This window comes from Cuculus canorus, chromosome 21 (assembly GCF_017976375.1).
Source record: "Cuculus canorus isolate bCucCan1 chromosome 21, bCucCan1.pri, whole genome shotgun sequence".
NCBI classification, from domain to species: Eukaryota; Metazoa; Chordata; class Aves; order Cuculiformes; family Cuculidae; genus Cuculus; species Cuculus canorus.
In genome coordinates, this window is record NC_071421.1 from 4,497,448 (window position 1) to 4,520,619 (window position 23,172).

At 42.2% G+C, this 23,172-nt stretch overlaps 1 protein-coding gene across 5 annotated transcripts in view; it reads right to left on the bottom strand.

The window, feature by feature from the left end:
* Nucleotides 1-1,386: 1,386 nt before the first annotated feature.
* Nucleotides 1,387-23,172, bottom strand: part of CTNNBIP1 (catenin beta interacting protein 1) — a 37,655-nt gene continuing 15,869 nt past the window's right edge. For 4 of the 5 annotated variants that reach the window (XM_054085977.1, XM_054085975.1, XM_054085978.1 and 1 more), the window contains 4 exons: nt 20,233-20,321; nt 17,049-17,170; nt 16,467-16,557; nt 1,387-3,874 (listed from right to left, as the gene is read on the bottom strand). In XM_054085977.1, the coding sequence (XP_053941952.1) occupies nt 3,816-3,874; nt 16,467-16,557; nt 17,049-17,144 (246 nt within the window). In that variant the 5' untranslated portion in view covers nt 17,145-17,170; nt 20,233-20,321 and the 3' untranslated portion in view covers nt 1,387-3,815. Of the gene's footprint in view, nt 3,875-16,466; nt 16,558-17,048; nt 17,171-18,779; nt 18,915-20,232; nt 20,322-23,172 lie in introns of all 5 variants that reach the window. The other variant, XM_054085979.1, reaches the window with a different exon arrangement.

Here is a 23,172-nt window from a genome sequence, read left to right on the forward strand (position 1 = left end):
AAGATTTCTTAAACCTCCACAAACAGTTCTTCCTGCACTGTTGGTCTCTGCTGGTCCCAGTATTTCCGTCAGCTCTGCCACACAGCCCTTGAGGAGGCAAGAGACCAAAAAGAAAGCTGAGCTTAACGTAATCCAAACCACACACGCTCCTCATTGCCCAGTGTGCTCTTCATCAAATAATTTCTGGCAGGTATTATATATATTTTATTCACAGCTTTCTACCTTTGACCTTTCTTTCCTTTTCCTCTCACATGAGTAAACAGTGATATCTTCAGATTCTCAGTGTCTATAGAAAATTATCCCACATACGACCCTGAAGTCTTATTTAGGACAATCCTTTCTAGAGGTGACAGGGGTCTTCGAATTTCATGGGACATTTAATCTTTGGCCTTCATGAGAACTATTTAGTGAATAGTTCTGAATTCACTGCTGGTGAATTAGAAACACAGACTTTATGAAACTGAAAGAGATTGAATGATAAAGCACCAACAACTTGCACACAGGCCACTGAGCAGCTAAGACAAGGAGACAACTTATAGGAACTGTTAATACTTACCTTAGATCAAACCAGGAATGAATAATCCGAAGAGCTTATTTTATCAGTGATGCAGCCTCTTGCAGGCAAGCTGCTTCCAAAGGGTTGCTGTGTCACCAGCTCCCGCATTCCATTACTCTATTATTTTAGGACCTGGGAGAATCAACCTAAAAGCCTATGTGAACAGTGGGGTTTCCTTTTCATTTACAATGGGCAATGCTTACAGATACGACGACAACAATCGCTACCCATCTGGAGACAGAGGAGTATCTGAGTCATCTCTAAATCTTTTTCTGACCTTTAAAACACTGCTTTTCTTATTTTTAACCAGTTTGCCTGAGAAGGCAAAAGCAGAAAGGTAAAGCTAAGAAATTTGTGCCTACAATAAAGTCAACCACACTGATGTAGGTTTTCTCTACCTCTCAACTAATCCAGGCTCCACAGTGGTAACAGGAATTTAGTTTTCATAGCAAGAAAATAACTAATTAGAACTATAATTCAACAGGAATATTGGAAAGCCCTCTTTTCCACTACTTTCCCCCCAGTTTATGTACAAATCCTTCACTATAAATCTTCCAGCCCTGTTTTAAAGTTAAGAAATCGCCAGTGGGGAGGAGAGGAACACAGAGGTAACAAAGCAAGAACATATATTCTCAAGAGACCACGTCTCCTCCAGTTTCTGAATCCCAAACTGTATCGTTATACAACGCATTGCCTTTTCTCAATATAACCTTCTCGACATTCTACTCAAGACTCCACATTTGGAGTCTACACAGGAGTCCTCCACAAAGGCAAAGCAAGTATTTGACCATTTCACAATATAATAAATCAATAAGAAACAAAAGCAGCTATTAGAAACTGTATTTCCCCAACAGTTACATTTTTAGTGAAAAGATTAAACCACATAAACACTTCACTTTTCTCCTTGAAAAGATTCAACAGCTCAGAAATGCCGTAGATACACACGGAGGATGCACGTTCGCTTGACAATGACAGGTCACCACAATCCAGCCCACTCAGTCCAGCCCAGCAGCCAGAAAAACGTGTATCCCCTTAAATTAATCCTTTAAGGGCTGCCCCTCCTTTGCTTTGCACAACAATTAAAACTGAAGTGCCTGTTAGACGATCAGGTCAAAATTGAAAGAGTATTTTGGGCTTATTCCTGGTTTATTTTAATAAATTTCTTACTCGGCCCCCAAGAAAAAGGGGTAAAATACACATTTAACTTTACAAAGCTGCAACTGAATCAAACAGATTTTTTTCATAAAGAGATATACAGTTGTTCTCATTACACAGCATTTATTTGCTTGAGATAACATCCCTCCTTGTGCCCACAAGTTCATTCTTCCTTTTTGCATGCATTCCATGGCTTCTCCCAAGATCTTTTCCCATTCTGAGTCCATAACAGCATCCTGTCATCACCATTTCTTGCCGTGAAAATGGTCATGATGTCACAGTCAGATTCTGGAATTGTTAGTTCAAATAATTAACAACCACATGAAAGGAACCAAGAACAGGTGAACAGAGTTCTGCTTTAATAGATCGTGAAACATCTGAAAGTCAGTGCAACCCACAGGAAAATCCAGAAGTATTGTAAAAACGACCTGCACACATGAGAGAAAACGAAGTGCCGGGTTTCAGGCAGCAGTGCGAGATTTGATGTGCAGAATCCCGAACATCAGTGCACTTCAGGAATTTCACCGCAGGGTTTTCAGTTTGTAAATGTGTGTGTTTTCAGGCCCTGCAACTTAAGGGAGTGAACCTGAGAGCGTCACCCATACACTCACTGTTGGACAGCTTCAAGCAGCGCTACTGCCTCTCGGAACAGTGCCTAAAGGAAACGGTATTGGAATCAGAGAAAGCTTTGGGTTGGAAGAGCCCTTTACAGGTCAGCCAGTCCAACCCCCCTACAGGAATAGGAGATCTCCAAGCAGATCAGGTTGCTCAGAGCTCTGTTCAACCTGACCCGGACTGTTTCCTGGGATGGGGCCTCCGCTGCCTCCCTTGTGCCAGTGTTTCACCACCCTCACTGCAACAAACTTCTCCCTTATATCCAGTCTTAATCTAAACTAGGATCCAAATAATTTCCGTATCATGGAACGGTTCCAAGGAGCCAAACCACATAAAATTTTCCAAGTGACTAGAAACTAATTTTATTAAAGCCCAGTGCAAGCTGGATTTAAGTTAACGATTATTATTTTTTCCTTATGCGAGAGCTAGTCTTGTGCAGCAATTAAAGGATTAAAATGGAACTATATTTAGTCTCTTTAAAGAAGTTCACATATCCTCTATAGAAATTTGGCAAATTCACGTCGCAGCCCTAGATCTCATTCTCGCAATTCCTGCAAAATATCTACAGCTCCTCTGTCAGAAACAAAGAGAGAAGCACCTGAACGGCCAAGTCCACCAGGAGCTCACCGCCCAGCCCACAATGGGTTGGTGATCTCCGTGTTCCAGCTCCAACAGGTAGGCTTATCAACTCAATATGCTTTTTGACACACGCTCCCAAAAGAGCCCGAGGCCACGGAGCAGATGAGTATGGAAAAACTGATTGCATTGGAAACACTGCAGCCAACAGGAAATCAAACCCATCATTTCGAAGCCAATCAAAAAATAAAAACAAAACGAAACTCCCCAAAAGCAAGCGTTTAGATGCGCGTAGATGTAATAAATATTGCAAAGCACATTTGGCTTTTCCCTCCAAGTATAAAGAAATAACCAATGCACCAAAACGTCAGCTTTCTGCCATGAAAATGTAGAAGTCAGCGAACACCTGCAAGCCAACTGAAGAGAAAGCATTCGCACTGCCAACCAAGCACACGTCGCTTCCAGTTCTACGCAGACAAATCAAACCCTCTTCAAATTCACAAGTTGGACCTAAATAAGCACCACAGCATGAAAAGCTTCCTTAGAAGTAGGATGTCAAGAGACTTTCTTTAAAATATAAAATAAAACGCGAGATAAAAGGTTTTCATTGGTCAAGTTTGAAAAATCATCTTCCTTTAGCCAATCGCAGTCTGTCCCTTTGAGCCAATCAAAAATACACCGTTAGGTTTGTCCTTAATTAACACAGCCCAGCGGAGTAGCAAAAACTTACAGGAATAGATGGTTGTGAGATGCATTCTGAGGGTTGAGCAAAGGGAAACAAAATTACAAAGAAGAAGGAATACCAAGGAACAATTAGGGTGGGCAAAGGAACTTATTAACGCTCAGCCATCCTCCTCTATCTTCGCGATTCTCACTGTCCTCTCCAGTTTTGTGTTGTTCAGGTCTCCTGTAGTTACTGCCTTCTGTCTTCTGTCTCTGATCTGGAAAATGCCATCACAACATCCTCAGCACCTGGAATAACAACAGATAGAGGAAAATGTGTGCTACAATTACTTCCTTTAAAGAACAGTGGAGAAATGCAGTACCCACGTCCATAAAATCAAAAGGAAAGGAAAAAGAAGACAGAGAGAAAGCTGTGTTTTCTTATTTTTCTGAGACTGGAACCTGAAGCTGTGTAAACGTTTAAGCAGTAGATTTAAAACGTTCCTTTGCAAGCCTTAGGAAATCAGTTTGGTTTTAAAGAAAACCAAGAATTCCGTGCTTGAACACATTTCTAAGAAGCAAGACTTCAAATAAAAATTCATAGGATTGTCCTCACAGGCTCATAGAGAGAAACTTTTCCTCTGGTTTCATTGCCCTGTATACTCTGGCGCTGCATAAGAGACTAACTGAGCTTCTCTGAAATACAAGGAGAACCTGTTCAAAAAAAACCTGCAACGCCCCATGTATCACACTGTCCTTTTAAAGTGACATTTAGATACTCTTTACTTCATCTTTACATCTAGATATTCATTAAGCTTTGCTTTTAAGAAAAAAAATTGTTTTAATAGGCCTGTTGAAACATTTCTGCCCCGACCCAGTCACTTAAAAACTCTTTATAGACTAACATGACTTGAAAATGTTCCATTTTCTAGCGGAAGTGCTCCCATTTGCCCAGAGAAAGGATGCAGCTTTGCTAAGTGATGCTTTTATCCCTAGCCTGAAGAAGTCTCTTCCAGAAGAATTCATTGTGCGGACTTTGTCAGTTATTGGATTTTTTGTTTTCAATTGAGACTATTAACTGTGTATAACCACCATCAAAATGATGCCCTCAAAGCACAGCGCGATATTATTACCTTCCTATAACCATCCCCAAGTCCTCACAAACTTGATTCGTTTTTCAAGTGAGCCTTTATAGTAGAATAAATGAATGGCTTGAGAATCACGTCTGATGAAGGCTTGTAAAGAACACTGCATGCTAAGCTTTCATTCTTCAAAAAGACACCTTGAGATACGCAGAAAAACACACAGCTCTCTGGGCTTCCTGACTACCGAGTATGACCTGACAGGCCTGTAGGGAGAAATGTCGTGAAGATAATGGGGAAATATTGATATATCTTACAGTAGTGACAACTCCCTGGTTTAAATCAGTATCTCTAGTCTAGACATGAACTGGAAAACGACCCTGAAGGGCTGAAAGCAATATTTTTCATTTCTGGTAAAAATCTGATCCCTGAGAAAGTCAGATCATAGAATCATCACAGGACCATTTGGATTGGAAGGGACCTCAAAGCCCACCCAGTTCCAACCCCCCTGCCATGGGCAGGGACACCTCCCACTGGATCAGGCTGCCCAAGGCCCATCCAACCTGGCCTGGAACACCTCCAGGGATGGGGCAGCCACAGCTTCCCTGGGCAACCTGGGCCAGTTCCTCACCGCTCTCATAATGAAGAAATTTTTCCTTATGTCCAGTCTAAATCTGCCCCTCTCCAGTTCATACCCATTGCCCCCAGTCCTATCCCCACAAGCCTTTGTAAACAGCCCCTCTCCAGATTTCTTGTAGCCCCTTCAGGTACTGGAAGGTCACTCTAAGGTCTCCTCGGAGCCTTTCCTTCTCCAGGCTGAACAACCCCAACTCTCTCAGCCTGTCCTCATACAGGAGGTGCTCCAGCTCTCAGATCATCTTTGTAGCCTCCTCTGGACCCACTCCAACACCTCAAGAAGAGGTCTCACAAGAAGAGGAATAGAGGGGCAGAATCCCCTCCCTCCCTGCTGGCCACGCTGCTTTGGATGCAGCCCAGGACTCAGTTGGTTTCTGGGCTGTGGGTGCACATTGCCAGCTCATGTCGAGCTTCTCATCAACCAGCACCCCAAGTCCTTCTCTGCAGGGCTGCTCTCAATCACATCATCCCCCATACTGCTTTAAAATTGGGTACTGCCCCGACACAGGTGAAGGAACTTGTCCTTGGTCTTGTTGAACATGAACAAGACAAAAGTAAATACTTTCTTTCCTCTGTAGATGAGTGTTTCTCTAACTGTTTAGAAATACAACGAATCCTCCAGTCATTGTCTACATGATTTCTAAAAATAATCTCCCCCATTCAACTGATCCCAAGTGTTTAAGTGCAACAGATGACTCACAGTGACAGTTTTGGCCTTCATTAATTGATTTGGTCTGCTTGGGTTAATTTTGCTTAATGAGTTTTTCTCCAAAGCTTCTATTAAAGGATTAGGCAGCAAAGTAGGAAATGCCAAGAGCGACATCGACTGTCTGACCCATTCAAGTAAACGATCAGCTCTACAGAACTCTCTTACTGGGGTTTAAGGTCAAATCTGAGTTGGAGGGAGCACTTCCATGTAAAAATTCTCCAGTCTTTTACTTGGAGTATATGAAGTAGTAGAACACAGCTTTGAGCCCCAAGTAACTTCTGCCTGTACACCTGCATACGAGGTAAAAGGAAGATAAAAATTCCTTATCTGTTATGGTCACATGAATTCCATGTTTCAGTTATCTAATTGGGTCTTTAGTTGCAGTATAGAAGGAAACGTGGTCAAAAAAAAGGCGGAAAAGGTTGTAACCTCCCCTCAGTAATATCCTTAAAACTAAATCAATGCTTACGAAATGCAACCATATTTATTTTTATACACTTCACAGTTCATTTGCTATACGCACTCAGAGAAGGAAACATTAAGGACCAAGTAGTAGTTTGTTTTTCATATGTAGGACCCGTTTCTTATAGAACTACATCAAAACTGCTCCTATGCTCCCTCTTGCCAACACTCCGAAGCCCTGCAGTCATGTCCCTTTTCATCTCCTCCACAAGCTGTTTTTTTGCCTTGATCAAAACATAAATGATATATAGCACTAGGATCCAGCTCTGAATTAACAAGTTGCTGTGTTGATTTTTTCTTTTAATGCATAAGAAGTACCAGCCTCTATAGGAAGAGGGATTTTATTTGCACTGCTTCTGAAAATTAAGTCACAGAACGATAGAATCATAGAATAGTTTGGGTTGGAAGGGACCTTAAAGCCCATCCAGTTCCAACCCCACTGCCATGGGCAGGGACACCTCCCACTGGCTCAGGGGCTCCAAGGCCCATCCAACCTGGCCTGGAACACCTCCAGGGATGGGGCAGCCACCACTGCTCTGGGCAACCTGGGCCAGTGTCTCATCACCCTATGAGTGAAAAAATTCCTCCTTAGGTCTAGTCTAAACCTGCCCCTCTCCAGTTTAGACCCACACGTCTATGCCACAAAGCGAAGGGAGTAACGACACTTGGAAGCATTAACAAAGCAAGGGCATATAAGGCACAACCCATGCCACTGCATTTTCCTCGCCTCCCCCTTTAAAGCTGAGGAGGCTTTGCTCTGCAATTCCAGAGCAGCTGGAGTAGCTTAGCAACCACAGAATCACAGATGACGTCACGCTAGCACAAGAGATAGGCTGGATTAACAGATTGTTTCCCTGGGGTCTCCCCTTTCTCCAGTCTAAATATGAAAAAAATCCTTACAAGTTTCACGCAGAAAAGGAAATTTCATTCCAGACAATGTGCAACTCCATAAACACACAGGTTGGTAGTTCTGCCTGTCTCGGTTATTCCAGCTTCTCAGCAGCCTTCTGTGTGCAGCCACTGTGCAGAGCACACAGCCGGCTAAAGCACATGATGAGCAGAAATAGCTTTAGGCACAAAAGGATGCTGGGAATTCTGCAGCTCATTTTGGCTGTCAGAATCCAAGCAGCTCTCACCGAAGAGCCCGTTCCTGCTCAGCTAGCTCCTGTTGAGATGTTCTTGGCCCACCTGGCAGAGCTCCAAAACTAGCATCACCGTCAATATGAACTTCTGATAACTTCCCATTTGCCTGGACTTGGAATAAGGAAAGAGAAGGGAGGACAAGAAACACAGCTTGTCGACGCAACGGGAAAACAGAAAAAGCCCAATTTTAATGCTATGTTCTACTTAGAGGAAAAAAGCAAGAGTACAATAGAGAACATAGGGTGAAAATCATAGAATCAAAGAACAGTTTGGGTTGGAAGGGACCTGCTCCCCTCTTGGTTCCTTTTGTTATTCAGTAGAACCACCAATGTTTTCATTTGCAGGAATCAAACGCAAGCCAGCATTTGCAAGAGCCTCAGGCAATTGCCTTTAAAAAGCCAATTTGATCTATCAAATAAAAGATAATAGTACCTTCAAGGCAGACAGGTAAGTGGGTGGGTAACCCGAGGGCACAACACCCAACAGAACATCTTGCAGTAAAGACTCAAGTCTATGCCGATTTCTTTTATTCCCACATTAAAGATCCAATTTTATACCTCATGAGGTGATATATTATTATATCCTTTGTCCAAACAGCAGCAGCCACACAGAAAGTTCTCGCAGGCTATCAAATCTGACACTAGCTTGAATTTATGAGTACAAAACCATCTTACTTCACACCAAAAGCCACTGGTTCCCAGGCAACTTTGAGCCCAGTTGCTTTCAACACATCTATTGGTCCTCTGGGTGCTGGACCTCGTGGCCTCATTTTATATTCACTAACAAATGAGACTGTTCGTTATTCAGCATTCATCCATTCTTCACGAGCACACTGACTCTTGACCGGGAAAGAAAAAGCAACGGCATTTCCCAGATCCAGAACCAGATTGTTCAAGGAACTTGTAAAAAGGGAAGATAATTTCATGCCTGTAAGCTGAGTAGTTATAGTTCCAACAATGCCACAACCTCTCCAAGGGCAGGAAATACTACTGGTTTTAGCTGAGCATTTCAATGAGCTGAAAACAGAATGGAAAACTTCTCTTTCGAACGTGATTGAGGGTAAGAGCGCCTGCAAACAAATGGTACACTCTCATCGGTGCTCTCAACCTTCCAGAAGCCACTTCTGACTATTTCTGAAGACATCCTGTAATGTAAAGCCTGGGTGACATTTGTCCAGAAGTCATCCACATTTCTCAGCACAAAAAAAGTTTTGTTCAAGTCCAGTTCTACAACCCAAACCACCCAGAGCTAAACGAAATCAATCTAACAAGGCTGCTCATTAAGCAATTCCACAGTCCATGTTCAACTATAAACACATCCAGAGAATAGAGCAGGGGTTTCTACGCAGTGAAAGGAAAGGAAGGATTAAAGAAGCAGTGAATAGGGCTTCTGCCGTGGTCCCACTTGGCTCCCACAACGGATGTTTTCTTTCCAATCAAGTAAGAAAATGTAAAAAGCAGAGCACAGGTTATAAAGTGAAGCTGCACATTGCCAACAGCCTGTGACTAAGACAATAGGACGGTGAACCAGGTTTACTTTTAGCACATCCTTCACCGAGTTTTGCACTTCCAGTAATTAATGTATAGAACAATGAAAAAGGCAAACTTATACCTGACCTTCTACATTCTCTACGTACAACTACTCTCTGCACAGCCTTCCCGTTTCTGGGCAAGCATTTCTACACCGAAACAGAGACTTAGATATACGCACCCAAATATTCCCCATTTTCTTTCATGAGCAAAGCTTTAATTGCTATAAACTTTCAGACATGCAAATACTTCTCCCATTTAGAATCATAGATAGTTAAGGTTGGAAGGGACCTTAAAGATCATCTAGTTCCAACCATGGGCAGGGACATGCCACTAAATCAGGCTGACCATTTCTCCCTTATTTCCTCCCCTCATCTTTTGTAGGAGTAACAATGATTAACTGATGGGTCTACATCCTATCTTAAAAAGCAATAGTGACAGCCTAACTCCACTAACTTTCCAAAAAGTGCTGCTGTAGCCATTTTGAATTGCTGTTGTTTGGACTGTCGAATTCTGTAGTTCTTTTACATCACCTGGACTTCAGTCTTAGTGAGCCAAATGATCTGAAATTTAAACAATTGTACTGCACAGCAGTAAAGAATGTAGACAGCCACCAAGCTCAGCTCATGCAACTGCTCATCGGTTCACCTAAATCTGAGTTAATGTCATAGAATCAGAGAATGGTTCGGGTTGAAAGGGACCTCAAAGCCCATCCACTTCCACCTCCCTGCCATGGGCAGGGACACCTCCCACTGGATCAGGGTGCTCCAAGCCCCATCCAACCTGGCCTGGAACACCTCCAGGGACAGAGCAGCCATGACTTCTCTGGGCAACCTGGGCCACAGCCTCCCCACTCTCACAGTAAAAAATTTCTTTCTAATATCTAATCTCTGTCTTCCCTCTTTCAGCTTAAAAAACTTCACTGAGATGACTGAAGCCAAAGCTTTCCCCAGCAAGTGTTCAGCTACAACGACATCAAACCAGTAGGGTTCAAACTGGACTAAAACCCCACTACCTTAACAGAAAGGAAAATGCTAAGTGACACAAGTAACCACTGTTATTTGAGTGTTCTCTGAATGATGAATAGACACATACACCTGATTTGTTTGTAGTCACCTGCAAAATTAATTAAACCCAAAAACCCTTTAGAGATCAAAAGGTTGAGCCTGTCGTAAATCTCTGAAGGGTGTCAAATTAAAACAGTATTCTTTACTCCCCTCAAGAGCTTTGTATAGACATGTTTCTTCCATCACCTTCCAGCAACTATCTTCTAAATGTTACCTTTCGTCTGAAATTCCCAGTACTGGTATCCTAGCCTGGCATTCTAAAAATATAACACGCACTGCTGCAAGGAGGAGCACATTAAAGCAACCATTCCATTCAAAAGAAGAAAACCAAACTGAGAAGAGCTCCATCTCCATTTCTCCAGCACTATCTGATATTTCATGAGCACGGTCCCCCTTCCTAACTGCACACGCAGCCTGGGTTCATTTTAAATGCTCTTCCATCCACGTCTAACCTAGCTGAGGCATGCGTTTGCATCTCAGCTCTGTCCTTCCCAAGGGATCAGCTTCCTTCAAGAACCAGCACGACACTCCTGTTGCTATAGGAACATCAGAGCTGTAATCACCAAGGTCTTAGTATAATTCACATATCATGCTTACTAGCTGCACAGCTTCCATCTGCAGATCTGCCAGAGCAGCGACTTAAGGAAGCCCAGTGCTAGCTCACCATTTAGAAATGTAAGTGGCTGGGAAACAAGAAATACATTTCTTCTGCAAGAGATGTTTCTGTGCACACAACTTCCTGAAAGACATTTGGCTAGTATTACACATACGTGAGGAAGCCTTAATTTCATCCGTTCAAGCTCAAGCAACCTAATGAGTCTGAGCTCCCTTAGTTCTTGCTGCAGTGCAGGGAAGACGACCAACACATTTATAGTTCAAACCAGCTCATCATTACATCCACTCTCTGGTTGAGCAGAGATGCCTTTGGGTTCCTCAGTTAATTCTTGGAGCCCTAAAACCAAAACAACAAACAACCCACAGATGTCAGCTAAAAAGTTCCTTGAGTAAAGAAAAACGCCCTATATTCTGCACTTTAATATAGAGTCACAGAACAGTTTGGGTTGGAAGGGACCTTAAAGCCCATCCAGTTCCAATCCCCTGCCATGGGCAGGGACACCTCTCACTGGATCAGGCTGCCCAAGGCCCATCCGATCTGGCCTTGAACACCTTGTAGAGAAGGTGCTCCAGCCCTCGCATCATCCTTGTGGCCTCCTCTGGACCCTTTCTAACAGCTCCATCTCCTTCTTATGTTGAGGATTCCAGGACTGGACACAATACTCCAGATGAGGTCTCACCAGAGAGGAATAGAGGGGCAGAATCCCCTCCCTTACCCTGTGCTTTGGATGCAGCCCAGGATAGGTGTTAAAGACACTATGTAATGACTCCAAAATAAAATGGATTATGAAAAATGGTGAGCATGATATTAATGTTTAATCTCTTAATAGTAAATTTAATTATTAATTACTTGAGTTTAGAGTTTTATAACTGTTGTTCAGGCCTTCCTGATTTACACCTGATTTACAGAGATCTCATTCCCTCTGCTAGCAGTTCACCTTTCAATGGATAATAAAGTATTTTTAATGCATCGGATGAGCCTCGTAACTGTCACGGATGCAACACAACTGTCTGGATCAGCTGAAAAGAATGGGTGAACAGGCCAAGGTATTAATAAGAACAGCTAAAATATCAAGCTATGAACAGAATCCAGACATGCGTAGTGTCTAAACTTTCCTTGGTGGACTGTAGCCTGTGTTGGGGATACAGCACCTCTAGAGAAGCCCATCGAAGTCAACACGCCGAGGGACAAAGCATCCCCTGGGATTCTGGAATACATTGAAAAGGCAAAATGAGATGGAAGTAAAGAAAAAAAAATGAGACTGGAGAACATGTTCTGGTCATTCAAGATCCCTGCACAGATCTGTCGCTCTAATATACGTTGTGGCAGTGAGTATAAAGAGTTTAGAACACATATGAGGAAGATCTGCTCTAATTCCCATTTGCTCTCTGCTACAGCACATCAGACAGCCCTGGACATGTGTTATTACCACTGGTTCACACAAAGATACTCAGTAACGTAATCAGAACAGCCTTGAACTTCCTGTCAGCACCACAAATTCACTGCAAATGTACACAAGGTTGCTGAGAGTGAAGGTGTTCTAAAAATATGCGTTTCAAATGTGAAAGGACATCTGTAAACAATTCTAAACCACAGTGATTTCATGTGCCTGAACTGATGAATTCCTTTTGAAAGCAAGACCAGAAATAAAAGAAATAAAAGAGTTTAATTTCTCCTCTTCCAATAAAAATAAGCCCAAACCAAACAGGACTCAGGTTTTCTTAAAAATCACAGAGGGTATTAAAAGACAGTTCTTGATCAAAATTAGCAGTTAACTTGTGCTGTTGAACCCTAAGATGGTGAGCAAAGCATCACAGGGGAACGTTAAATGCCAGAAATATTGTTATTAGTAGGGGCTCGCTGAAGGTTTATGGCACAAACACTAGAATTCAGCAGGGACAAGTGTAAGCTCTCTTCGATGCACCATCAATATTGCTGCAAATACAGACTGGACATGCAGGTTGCAGTGACTCCCCGTGGTCAAACAAATAGACTCATCAAAAGGACTGACAGATCTTTATCAGAAAATATAGCAGGGAGCACCATGCAGTGATAAGCTCAGCAGCTCTAAGCTCAGGTAACTGCTATGAGGCCAGCGGTTCCAAGGCAGTATTTCATGGATACACAACAAAAGAAAGCATAAAAATTGTAATAAAGACTGTGAAACACGTACAGAATTCTGGAGCATTCATCCTCTAGACTCTTCTCAAAACCAAAAGAAACAAACCAAACTTCCTGTAATGCTGGAACAAGACTACAGCGTTCTTTAGTGACACACAAAATACTGCCGGTCTATAACAAAGCTTTTAGAGTGCTAAGGCCAAGGAGGTCATTCCCTTTTTTGGAATGAAATGGGGGTATGAAATCAGCTTTCTGTCTTTTGTGTGCCTGGTGGAGGAAAATGAGTCTAAAGATAGGTCTGGGACAAGTTCAGCTGAGAGCGATCTGCCCTACTATGGGAAGAAAAGAACATGAACTCCACAGACATAGGAACTCTTTGTAAGTTACTCCTTAAATAACAGTCCTTTTATCTGTTGCATAAGGGAAGTTGCATAAAGACAAAAAGAAGAACCCTCAGAGGAGATTCAATGAAAACAGCAGAAAAGTAGGGAAGAAAATTCCTTTAAGCAACCTTGAAGGACACAAAACATTGAAGTACCTCAGTGTATGGACTTGGGATGGGGTTTTTCAGCGCAGGAGAATGCCATCTAGTGGAAATGGAATCTCCCTTAGGCTGGCAAATAGGACACCGAGGCAATTTGTATTCTCCGACACCTTCGTAATCCTGTTTTATCAACAGCAGGATATAGAAAAAGGTACAGACAGATGGCAACGATAGCTGCGTCATGAGCCACAGAGCAGAGAGCATCACTACCATACCTGACTGCTGGAAATCTGGAGAGATTTCTAAGGAAATCAAAGTACTGAGCAATAAATTAAACTCACTTCTGTGTGGACAGCACAGTCTAGCTTCATCTTTCTCCCAAGGAAAAACTATTTGGCTAGGTTTGCTCACGTTTGCTTCATGCTATTCACTACTTAATTTGGAGAGATGGCCTACCTGAATACGAAAAGAAAAGAAAAGAACCAACATCCTTTCCCACATCTTTAACCATTTCTTTTCTTTGTTGTTTTTCTCCCAACCAAGAAAAACCTTAATAGTCAGACCACCAGCTTAATTATCATTTTGGATTGAAATTAGATCATGGAGCCCAATCTCCCAAGAAAGACAGCAGTGTTTCAGAGCGGATCAAAGCAAGCGTCAACAGTGAGATTTCACTTCCCTACGGACAAAGTTTTATGACTCTTGGAGGACTTTAGGAAAATAACAACAGATAAATCAGCATCTGTATAAAGATCAGGCAAAGAGAACTTTTCGAACAGCAAATGAACAGGCTGCCCAGGGAGGTGGTGGAGTCATCATCCCTGGAGGTGTTTAAAAGACAAGTGGACGAGGTGCTCAGAGACATCGTTTAGTGGCAGATCGGAATGGCTGGACTCAGTATCCAAGAGGACTTTTCAAACCTGGTGATTCTATGGAGCTCTTGCACTTCCTGGATTGCATGATTAGTGAGTCTAGAAGCAGAGATCAAGTAACTGCTGGTCCCTCTTTTGATTACATTTAAAAGTTATGTCAAAATCCAATTTTTTGAGTCACAAAAAAGCCCTTTGTAAAGTGAGAAAACATAATTTTACAGATAATAAAACCAGACAGTTCAGACAAACTTAGATCAGCCCGTGCAGGAGCACAGCTGTACAAAGTGTCTGTGTTCCCTGGCTGGACTTCTAGTTTTATTGCCTCTTCTTTGCCAAAGTGCAGGTAACTCAGCATACATTTCTACTGGGAGAAATGTAACTACTTAGCAGTTACACTGAAGTCTCTCTCAACTGAATGCGTTTTCCTCAGCTTTTATTGACAAACTGGCAAATTTTCACTTTCAATTGCAGAACAGTTTAAGAATTCTGAGCCAAAATCCACATCTCTATCTATCTCCATCAATTCCCAGCTACGTGGGGAATGAACACAGGCTTAAAACTGAAGAGCAAGTTGGTGCAGGTTGTGTTTCTAATGGTTTTCTAAATGTCTTAGATCTATATTAAATTTCTGCTCCATTCAGATCTTTCTGGCATAGAAGGCTTAGAATTTTCCTTCAATACCAATTCTCATGTTATGAACATGATCTGGCACGAGGCCTGTGAAGGGGAGAAAAAAGAATTCAGAAAGAAACATTAAGGTTCAGAAGAGATCAGTAGATTCAGAGTAGCACCACACAATTGTTTACCAAAACTTCTGCTAAGAACTCACAAAAGCAGCACATGCTTCATCCCCTTCATGGGAATCTAAACAAGATTTGTAAACTCATTTCACATCTATTACCCCTGGCTCAGAATTAATTACCTTGTGCAAATTAAAGAAATTAAATGGGAAACAAATCCTCCTATTGCTAAATTTTCCCTCTTACTCTCCTGGAATCAAAATGTTGTACTTCACTTCCACGTTCACGGAAATGCAAAAAACTGAAGATACTGTCAGCTGATTCCATTTTGTTTTGGGGATAAAAGGTTATCACGCAAATGGCGACTAATAGCTAAGTTAGCATAAGCATAACAAATTGCTTTTGTACCTTACACATCTGTACCTACTTTACATTTTATTTTGTCAGGAAGCTCCCAGTTTGAAGTATTGAAAAAGTCCTTGCTGCCCCTAGTCTTGTTCCATTTTAAGCATAGATTCCCAGTTTAAGAATAAATATAAGAATTTATATGAAAGTCATCTTATGCAGAGGATCTGCACTGAATACAACAACCAGACAGACCTATGCATACCTGAATTTAACTTCACCTACAGCAATCAAGTTCTATTTATTTAATGCATTATATAGAATAGGAAACTATAGACGTGTATTCAGTTCACAGGACTTTGGTCATCAATGCTTTGAGTTATGGAATCATAGAATAGTTTGAGCTGGAAGGAACCTTAAAGTCCATCCAGTTCCAACTCCCTGCCATGGGCAGGGACACCTCCCACTGGCTCAGGCTGCCCAAGGCCCATCCAACCTGGCCTGGAACACCTCCAGGAATGGGGCAGCCACAGCTTCCCTGGGCAACCTGGGCCAGGGCCTCCCCACTCTCATCATGAAGAAATTCCTCATGTCTAGTCTAAATCTCTCCAATTTATACCCGTTCCCCCTCGTCCTATCACCACAAACCTTTGTAAACAGCCCCTCTCTAGCTTTCTTGTAGCCCCTTCAGTTACTGGAAGGTCACCTTACGTTCTCCTTGGAGCCTTCTCTTCTCCAGGCTGAACAACCCCAACTCTCTCAGCCTGTCCTCGTAGACAAGGTGCTCCAACCCTGAGATCATCTTTGTAGCCTCCTCTGGACCCGTTCCAACACGGAGAATAAGCTATTAAATAACTCTCTTCATCCTAAACAATCTTAGATATATACCCAAGAACAACTCTAGCTGTTAAAATCAAACCACCTGTTGAACCGTAGAGTCTAGTTCTCTTCTAAAGATAACAGCATGTCCAAGAACACAGGCTGGGTTTAAGCAGGTGGCACATTGTTACAGAAATACAGGAATCCAGATTCGATATTCTCTGAGATTCTTCTCTCGGATGAAATAAACACAAGGCAAACAAGCGCAGTACTCACCCTGATCGATTGAGTGTTGAGGAAGCTGGCTAAGTTGGCTATTCACTACACCTGCATATGTGCGCAAGAACTCCTCTTCGCTGGCAGTCAGCTGGGAACATACAGAGAGCCCGTCAGCAAAAAGGAAAATGAGGAGAGACTGAAGAGATTATCTCTGACTTCCCAATAAGTAACATCACATTTGCCTCAACTCCACTCTTTAAACTCCACTCTTTAACAGTTTAATCGCACCGTTATTTGTGCAAACAATGCCAGCAGCAAACCGGTACATGACACACTCCTGGAGAGATTCAAAGCCCCCTTAAAACAGCTGCTTTATTTTGCTGGTTTTCCAATCATAAAAAATTTGACTGTATATTGAGAAACTATCAGCTGCTCAGATTTAGGTTCAGGCATCACAAGCCTTATAATATTTAAGCAAAAATAAATTGTGTTTAGCTGCAGATAACGGTTAAATCAATGACGACTAAAACCAGTGATAAAACCAGACCATTCCCTGCCTGTCACAGTAAGTGCTATCCCAGTTACTACAAAATTACACCTAGAAAGCAACAAAACATGGACTATGACAGCATATCTTACGTTTGATCCCATCTTCCTCAGCATGAGTAGGACTCTCACTTTCTGCTGAATATACATCTCCTCCGGACTCTTTCCGGGGACGCCCTCACGGTTCATTCCCCTCCTGCCAGCTCCTGGATTTCCTGAGAATATAAGATCAGTAAAAAAAAAGACAGACTCAAATAGGTAATGGTGCATAATAGGAATAATAAGAAAGTTTAATATCCAAACTACTTATTTTTCACTGGTGGGCAGACCACTTAATAGCCTGGGAGAGTAATTAATCACATGCTTCATCAGAGAAATCCTTACTAATCTGAACAGCTAAATTGGGCCTTACATGTGTAGCTCCAATATTCAAAGAGGCTGATGTTCACATCCCTACTAGCTCATTAGCTGTTGTTACATTACCGCATGAGTAGAAAAAGAGAATTCTAACAGCTAGATGAAAGAATCGCTCTGACAGAAGAGCTCACAGTTTGGGGTTTCTCCCATAAATGAGCACGACCAGTATGAAAATAGGATGCAGAATGCACAGCCGTCAAGCTCAACAAAAGCTGGATAGAATCTAAACTCTTAAGTCTCGCTCTTCTCTTTTTTTTTGGTTTTTTTTTTCCTTTCTGTATCATGTACCACGCTTCTGTAAAACAACAGAATTCATAAAATTGTTTTGGAGAGAAAGAAGAGGGGGAAGAATAGAATCTATCATCCTTTCTCAACTCATTTAATAGCTGAAGTTTCGCTTTTTTCTTTCAATATAAAATAACTATGTTATGGGATAAACAGAATATGTTACCTAAATTCTATATTGGAGTATGACTATAATTTGTTGTTTGAATAGTTGCTAATTATTGAGGTTCCACAATAGGTTGTATAACCAAGACAGAAAAAAATATCATAGCCATACTCTTCAGTAATTAAAAACTACCATGGAACATGTTTATTAAATCAATGATAGTAAAAATCTTAACTTCAAGTACAGAAAATAATGGTTCTTCAAAAACTAGACTAGCACAGCAGCGTAACCAAGTGAACAAACCTCTGAGAAGCATAGTGTGTTGGAGAAATGTAACCCCTGCTAAGCAATCTGTGGATGGAGGTGTAAGGCAGCCCCTCTTCCACCACTCAAAGCGGACAGAAGTGGCTCCAGAACAACTTTCCAATCAGTTTTCATCCACAGAACTCATCTGGTCCTACAGTAAGCTAAAAATCTGCTTTCCTGTACCTTCGTAACAAAGGAATACACTGGACATGAGTCGTGCTTTGTGAAGACTAACACAGCAGGTTCAAGCACCTTAGAATCATAGAATAGTTTGGGTTGGAAGGGACCTTGAAGATCACCCAGTTCCAACCCCCTGCCATGGGCAGGGACACCTCCCACTGGCTCAGGCTGCCCAAGGCCCATCCAACCTGGCCTTGAACCCGTCCAGGAATGGGGCAGCCACTGCTTCCCTGGGCAACCTGGGCCAGGGCCTCACTACTCCCATCCTGAAGAAATTCCTCCTTATGTCCAGTCTAAATCTGCCCCTCTCCAGTTTATACCTGTTCCCCCTCGTCCTATTACCACAAGCCTTTGTAAACAGTCCCTCCCCAGCTTTCCTATAGCCATTACCAACCTCTCTTCCCCCTTTATTTTCATTATTACTTTTAAGAGAAAGTAATTTGGGTGTGGGAACAGTTTAATATTACACATGGGCCCTCCTGAGTGAGTCAGGAGTAAAGCAAACTGCTGGGATAGGCTCTACCACCCACCTTACTCAACATGAAGAGAACAGGAGTAAAAAGTGGAGAAAGCTCTTATCACCAGTCCTACTTGAACATGTTCCCAGTGGGAAGATGTGCGTTACACTGATTTACTCTAGATGGTTCTGCTTGGAAACTTGCAGCCTGTGAATGTGCAAGGTGATCGCGGGTTTTTTTTGTGATACTGAAGGGGGATTCAAACAAGCCCATAGTTTTGTGTAGTGTCAACTCAAACAGACAGATTGGATCATGTTACCATGGGCCACAGGGCAATCTGGGTGCTAACAAGTGATGGCAATAGCAAGATAATGAATGAAACAAGACAGTGAGCAAGAGACACTAAGATACACATATTCAGAGACTGAAAGAACAATAAACATTTATCAAGATACCAAGTAAGTCTGAAAGATTGTGACTGGTTCCTAATATTCTACTCATATATACTTCTTTCTTCTTCTTTTCTGGAATATTGCTACTTGAACAGGGAAGATGCTGTACTGGTAGCCAAAGAAACCAATTGAGTTAAAAAAAGCACAACAGCAAAAGCCCAAAACGTAGTAACGCCTATAGTTTGAAACCAGCACAAATTACATGGGATCTCTCCCCATAGGTGGCACCACGTTCAAGCACCAAGAAAATGCCAGGGCTGCCCCCGTGCAAGCAGGAAAGGCCACATTCCTCTACAAATGAGATATTGCAAGAAATTTGTGGTTTACCCATGTCATTATTCATTGTTTTCTATCATAATAGTCTCCCAGTTGTTTATTAATTTCTCAGACTTTAAAGAGGGGTGATGGAAATCTCTGTCTAAACTTGGTTCTTCTAAAGTAAACTCCAGCCAAGATGGATAATTTGTGAAGCCACCTATTGAACAGGAAGGGTAAAACCACTAGTCTGCCCATTCAGCAAATGCTTCACAAAGTTAGTAAGCAGCAGAGGGGGAAAAGCACTCAATATGGCTCAAAAGCTATCAAAATGTATGTAGAAAGAGGTTAAATTATGATTACAGAGGAACAGTGCTTTGCTCTTCATACACAGCACAGTTATTGTGTGACAGACTCAGCCACCACAGGTTTCTGGCAAAGTAGAAAGACAAAAATCCTAAGACTGAGACTCCAGCATGAAGAACTGGAACGGATCTCTGTTCCTACTGCACAAAGCTGTTCTAAGACACTGCTTGGGATGACGATATGTTCAGCATACACGACATCAGTACGTTTCCACAACCTCTTCCAAATCGAGTCTATGCCCAGACGAGAGAAGCTTTATGAATGAAGGACTGAAAAGTTTTATCAAAGTGCTTATCAACTTTGCTTTCTCAGGAAAGCTATGTTAATATGCAAAGCATAATAAAATGTTACTTGTGTAGAATTGTCCTAACCCTACAATTCTTTCTGGAACAAAGATGAAGATGTCATCCCCCAACTCCCAAACAACGTCACAGACTTCCCTGCCAACATACCTGCTTCTAAAAACCACAGCAGAGCAGACAATCCACGTGTTCAGTCCTGATTAATGACTGTAGCTGGGAAAACGAACAAGGAAACTGCCCTGTGGAAACAAATAAGCAAAGCATTACAGAAATATTCAAAGCTGAAAACAAGAAAGACCCTTCACTCAATATTCGCTTTGAATCACACACTTGGTCTAGCCAAAATTCACAGAACTGTTGGCTTATCTGGAGTTTGCAGACCCTTTTTTATTCCTAAAGAACAAATTTTTTTAAAGGTCAGGCCATTCTTCATCTGCAAGATTTACACCCTGACCATACCAATGCCATTCCCAATCACTTGGGAATGGAATGCATTCAAGCTTTGCATTCTCTAAGAAGCTTCCAGCATAAAACTCAACTCCCTGGAAAAAGCAATAAATGGTGTGACATATAATTTTTCTAGTACAAAACCAACAAAAACAGGCGTAGCTTACCACAGATTTAAAGAAAACTAGGAAGAAACGTAAAGCATGCTGATTTTGACCTAAATTACTGTTTTCAGCTATGTGTATGTTATTTGAATATAGCAATTTTGAAGACCAGCACTTGAAAGCTGGGCTGGAAAACCCTTTGTGCAGAGCTTTTCAGACCAACCTCACTGTGGTCACCAACAGCTGACAGTTAGAGGTTTGGATCTATTTTCTCAGACTCCTGATATATTTCTGAATATATTTTACAACTGACACTGGGTACTGGATTCTTCCTATCCATCACAAGCAGCTCCATCTCACAAATGAGGTGATAATTTAAGCTCTCCGTAGTGTGCAATGAAATCGCAAGTGCCTGCTACACAGGCCACCGTCACAGCTAGAATCTTACTTAATTAAGAGTTTCTGATTAGGGAAGACATATCTGCAGCATTTGTTGATAAAGTCCAGCTTAAACTGACCTAATACACTCTCTCCCCTTTTTTTCCATGGACAACAAGTGAAGGCAGGTCTAAACTAATGAATTCTGTCAGGGCTCTATGAAATGGCCCTATGCAGATGTCATTGTTAGCAGGGAACCAAGAGAGGAGTAGCCACTGTGACTCAACTACTCTGTCGACAGAGTTTAAACAGGAAAACAGAGTCCAAAATACCTGTTAGCTTCACCCATAGGTTCTCTACAGCATCTGTTACTAACAAGTGTTGGAAGCAGCTTTATCAACGGCTTAAAAGAGTCATTTCACCTCTCCAGAGGTGAGAAATTGCCTGTTCTGAAATGATTATTTAAGCCCTACCTTGCTAATTAGTTCCCACTGTTCTTGCCCTCTAAACAGGCAGGGCAGTCCCAAGAAAGGTTATCCACAGCGCTGACAACAAGAACGTTTGCAGTAACTAATTGCTGTTCTCATTTCCACGGATTTCAAAGACACCTTCCCACCACTGTACACATACTCACCACACAACTGCGTGAACTCCTTCCTAAAGGAAAGGATTAGAGCATGAGGAGCAGTTCTGTCCTACTGACAATAACAGCGTATTCATACTCGTGGTTGGAACTGGATGATCTTTAAGGTCCCTTCCAACCCAAACTATTCTATGATTCTATCATATTACTATTAAATTCCACCCCCCAATCCCAAATTGCAAGCAATAATCTATGCATTTGTTATATTTAACACCAAAGACAAATGAAAGCAGAAAGATTAAAAGTTTTCCTAACCCGATAAACTCAGAGGATTCATCCAAGAGCTGAAACAACCCCCTCAGGCCATTGTCATGACAAGCCAAAGGCTGATCTCACAGTCATGCTAAGGCCGGGTCTCAAACTCAAAACACGCTGCCTTGGTCCTATCCCCAGAGTGGTTTCCCACTGAACTCACCTCATCACTGGCACAACAAATACACAGGTGGAACAGCAAGCTTGCTCACCAAAACTCAAGGACTTCTCTGCTAAACCACAGGACACATCCTCTAACAATGGCACCATTACTGCTAATGGCTCCAAAATTACCAACATAAATGAAGCATATCGGGTTTTGTTGCTTTTTGTGAAAAGTATGAGAACAAAATAAAACTAAAAGGCCTGCTAAGCAGCCCAAAGCCACACGCGGGTTCTCCTAGCAACTGGTCCCACCTATTCCAAACTGCAGCTCTTACTCCCAACGTTATTGACTGCACATCAACGTTTCCACATTTGTCTCTAACGAACCCTAAGAAATAAGATCTAAAAATATTTTGCATCTGTGTATTTTTGGGATGGGAGGGAAGAAGTGCAAAATATAAGAGAGAGTTTAACAAGACAGCTGGGGAACAGCTGAATCACTACTCGCACAAGTTCTGCTCATAATCTGAAGAGTCACAATAGACCCACATGATACACAACAATCCATCCCTGAGGCTTTTTTTCAGGTCAGGTAATTCTTTGCCTCAGTTGTAACCACCAGCTCTGAGTTCTGTTTCTTTGCTGACCTGTATCCACCTGAAGGTCAGAATATTGCTCATTTTGCTCATGCCGAGTTTCAATTTCTTGTCCCTCTGTCTAAGAAAGTGGTGACAGCTTCATTTAGGTTATCAAAGCTGCAGGACTTCGGGTAGTTTTGCATCGCTTTACCCTCTCACAGACACTACAATCACACGGGTACTACGAACGCCAGTGGGACTCTTCACATCGATCATGGAATCATAGAACAGTTTGGGTTGGAAGGGATCTTAAAGCCCATCCAGTTCCAATCCCCTGCCATGGGCAGGGACACCTCCCACAGGATCTGGGGCTCCAAGCCCCATCCAACCTGGCCTGGAACACCTCCAGGGATGGGGCAGCCACAGCTTCCCTGGGCAACCTGGGCCAGAGCCTCATCACTCCCATAGTGAAGAAATTCTTCCTTATGTCCAGTCTAACTCTGCCCCTCCCAGTTTATACCCATTGCCCCTCATCCTATCCCCACAAGCCTTTATCAAAAGTCCCTCCCCAGCTTTCCTGTAG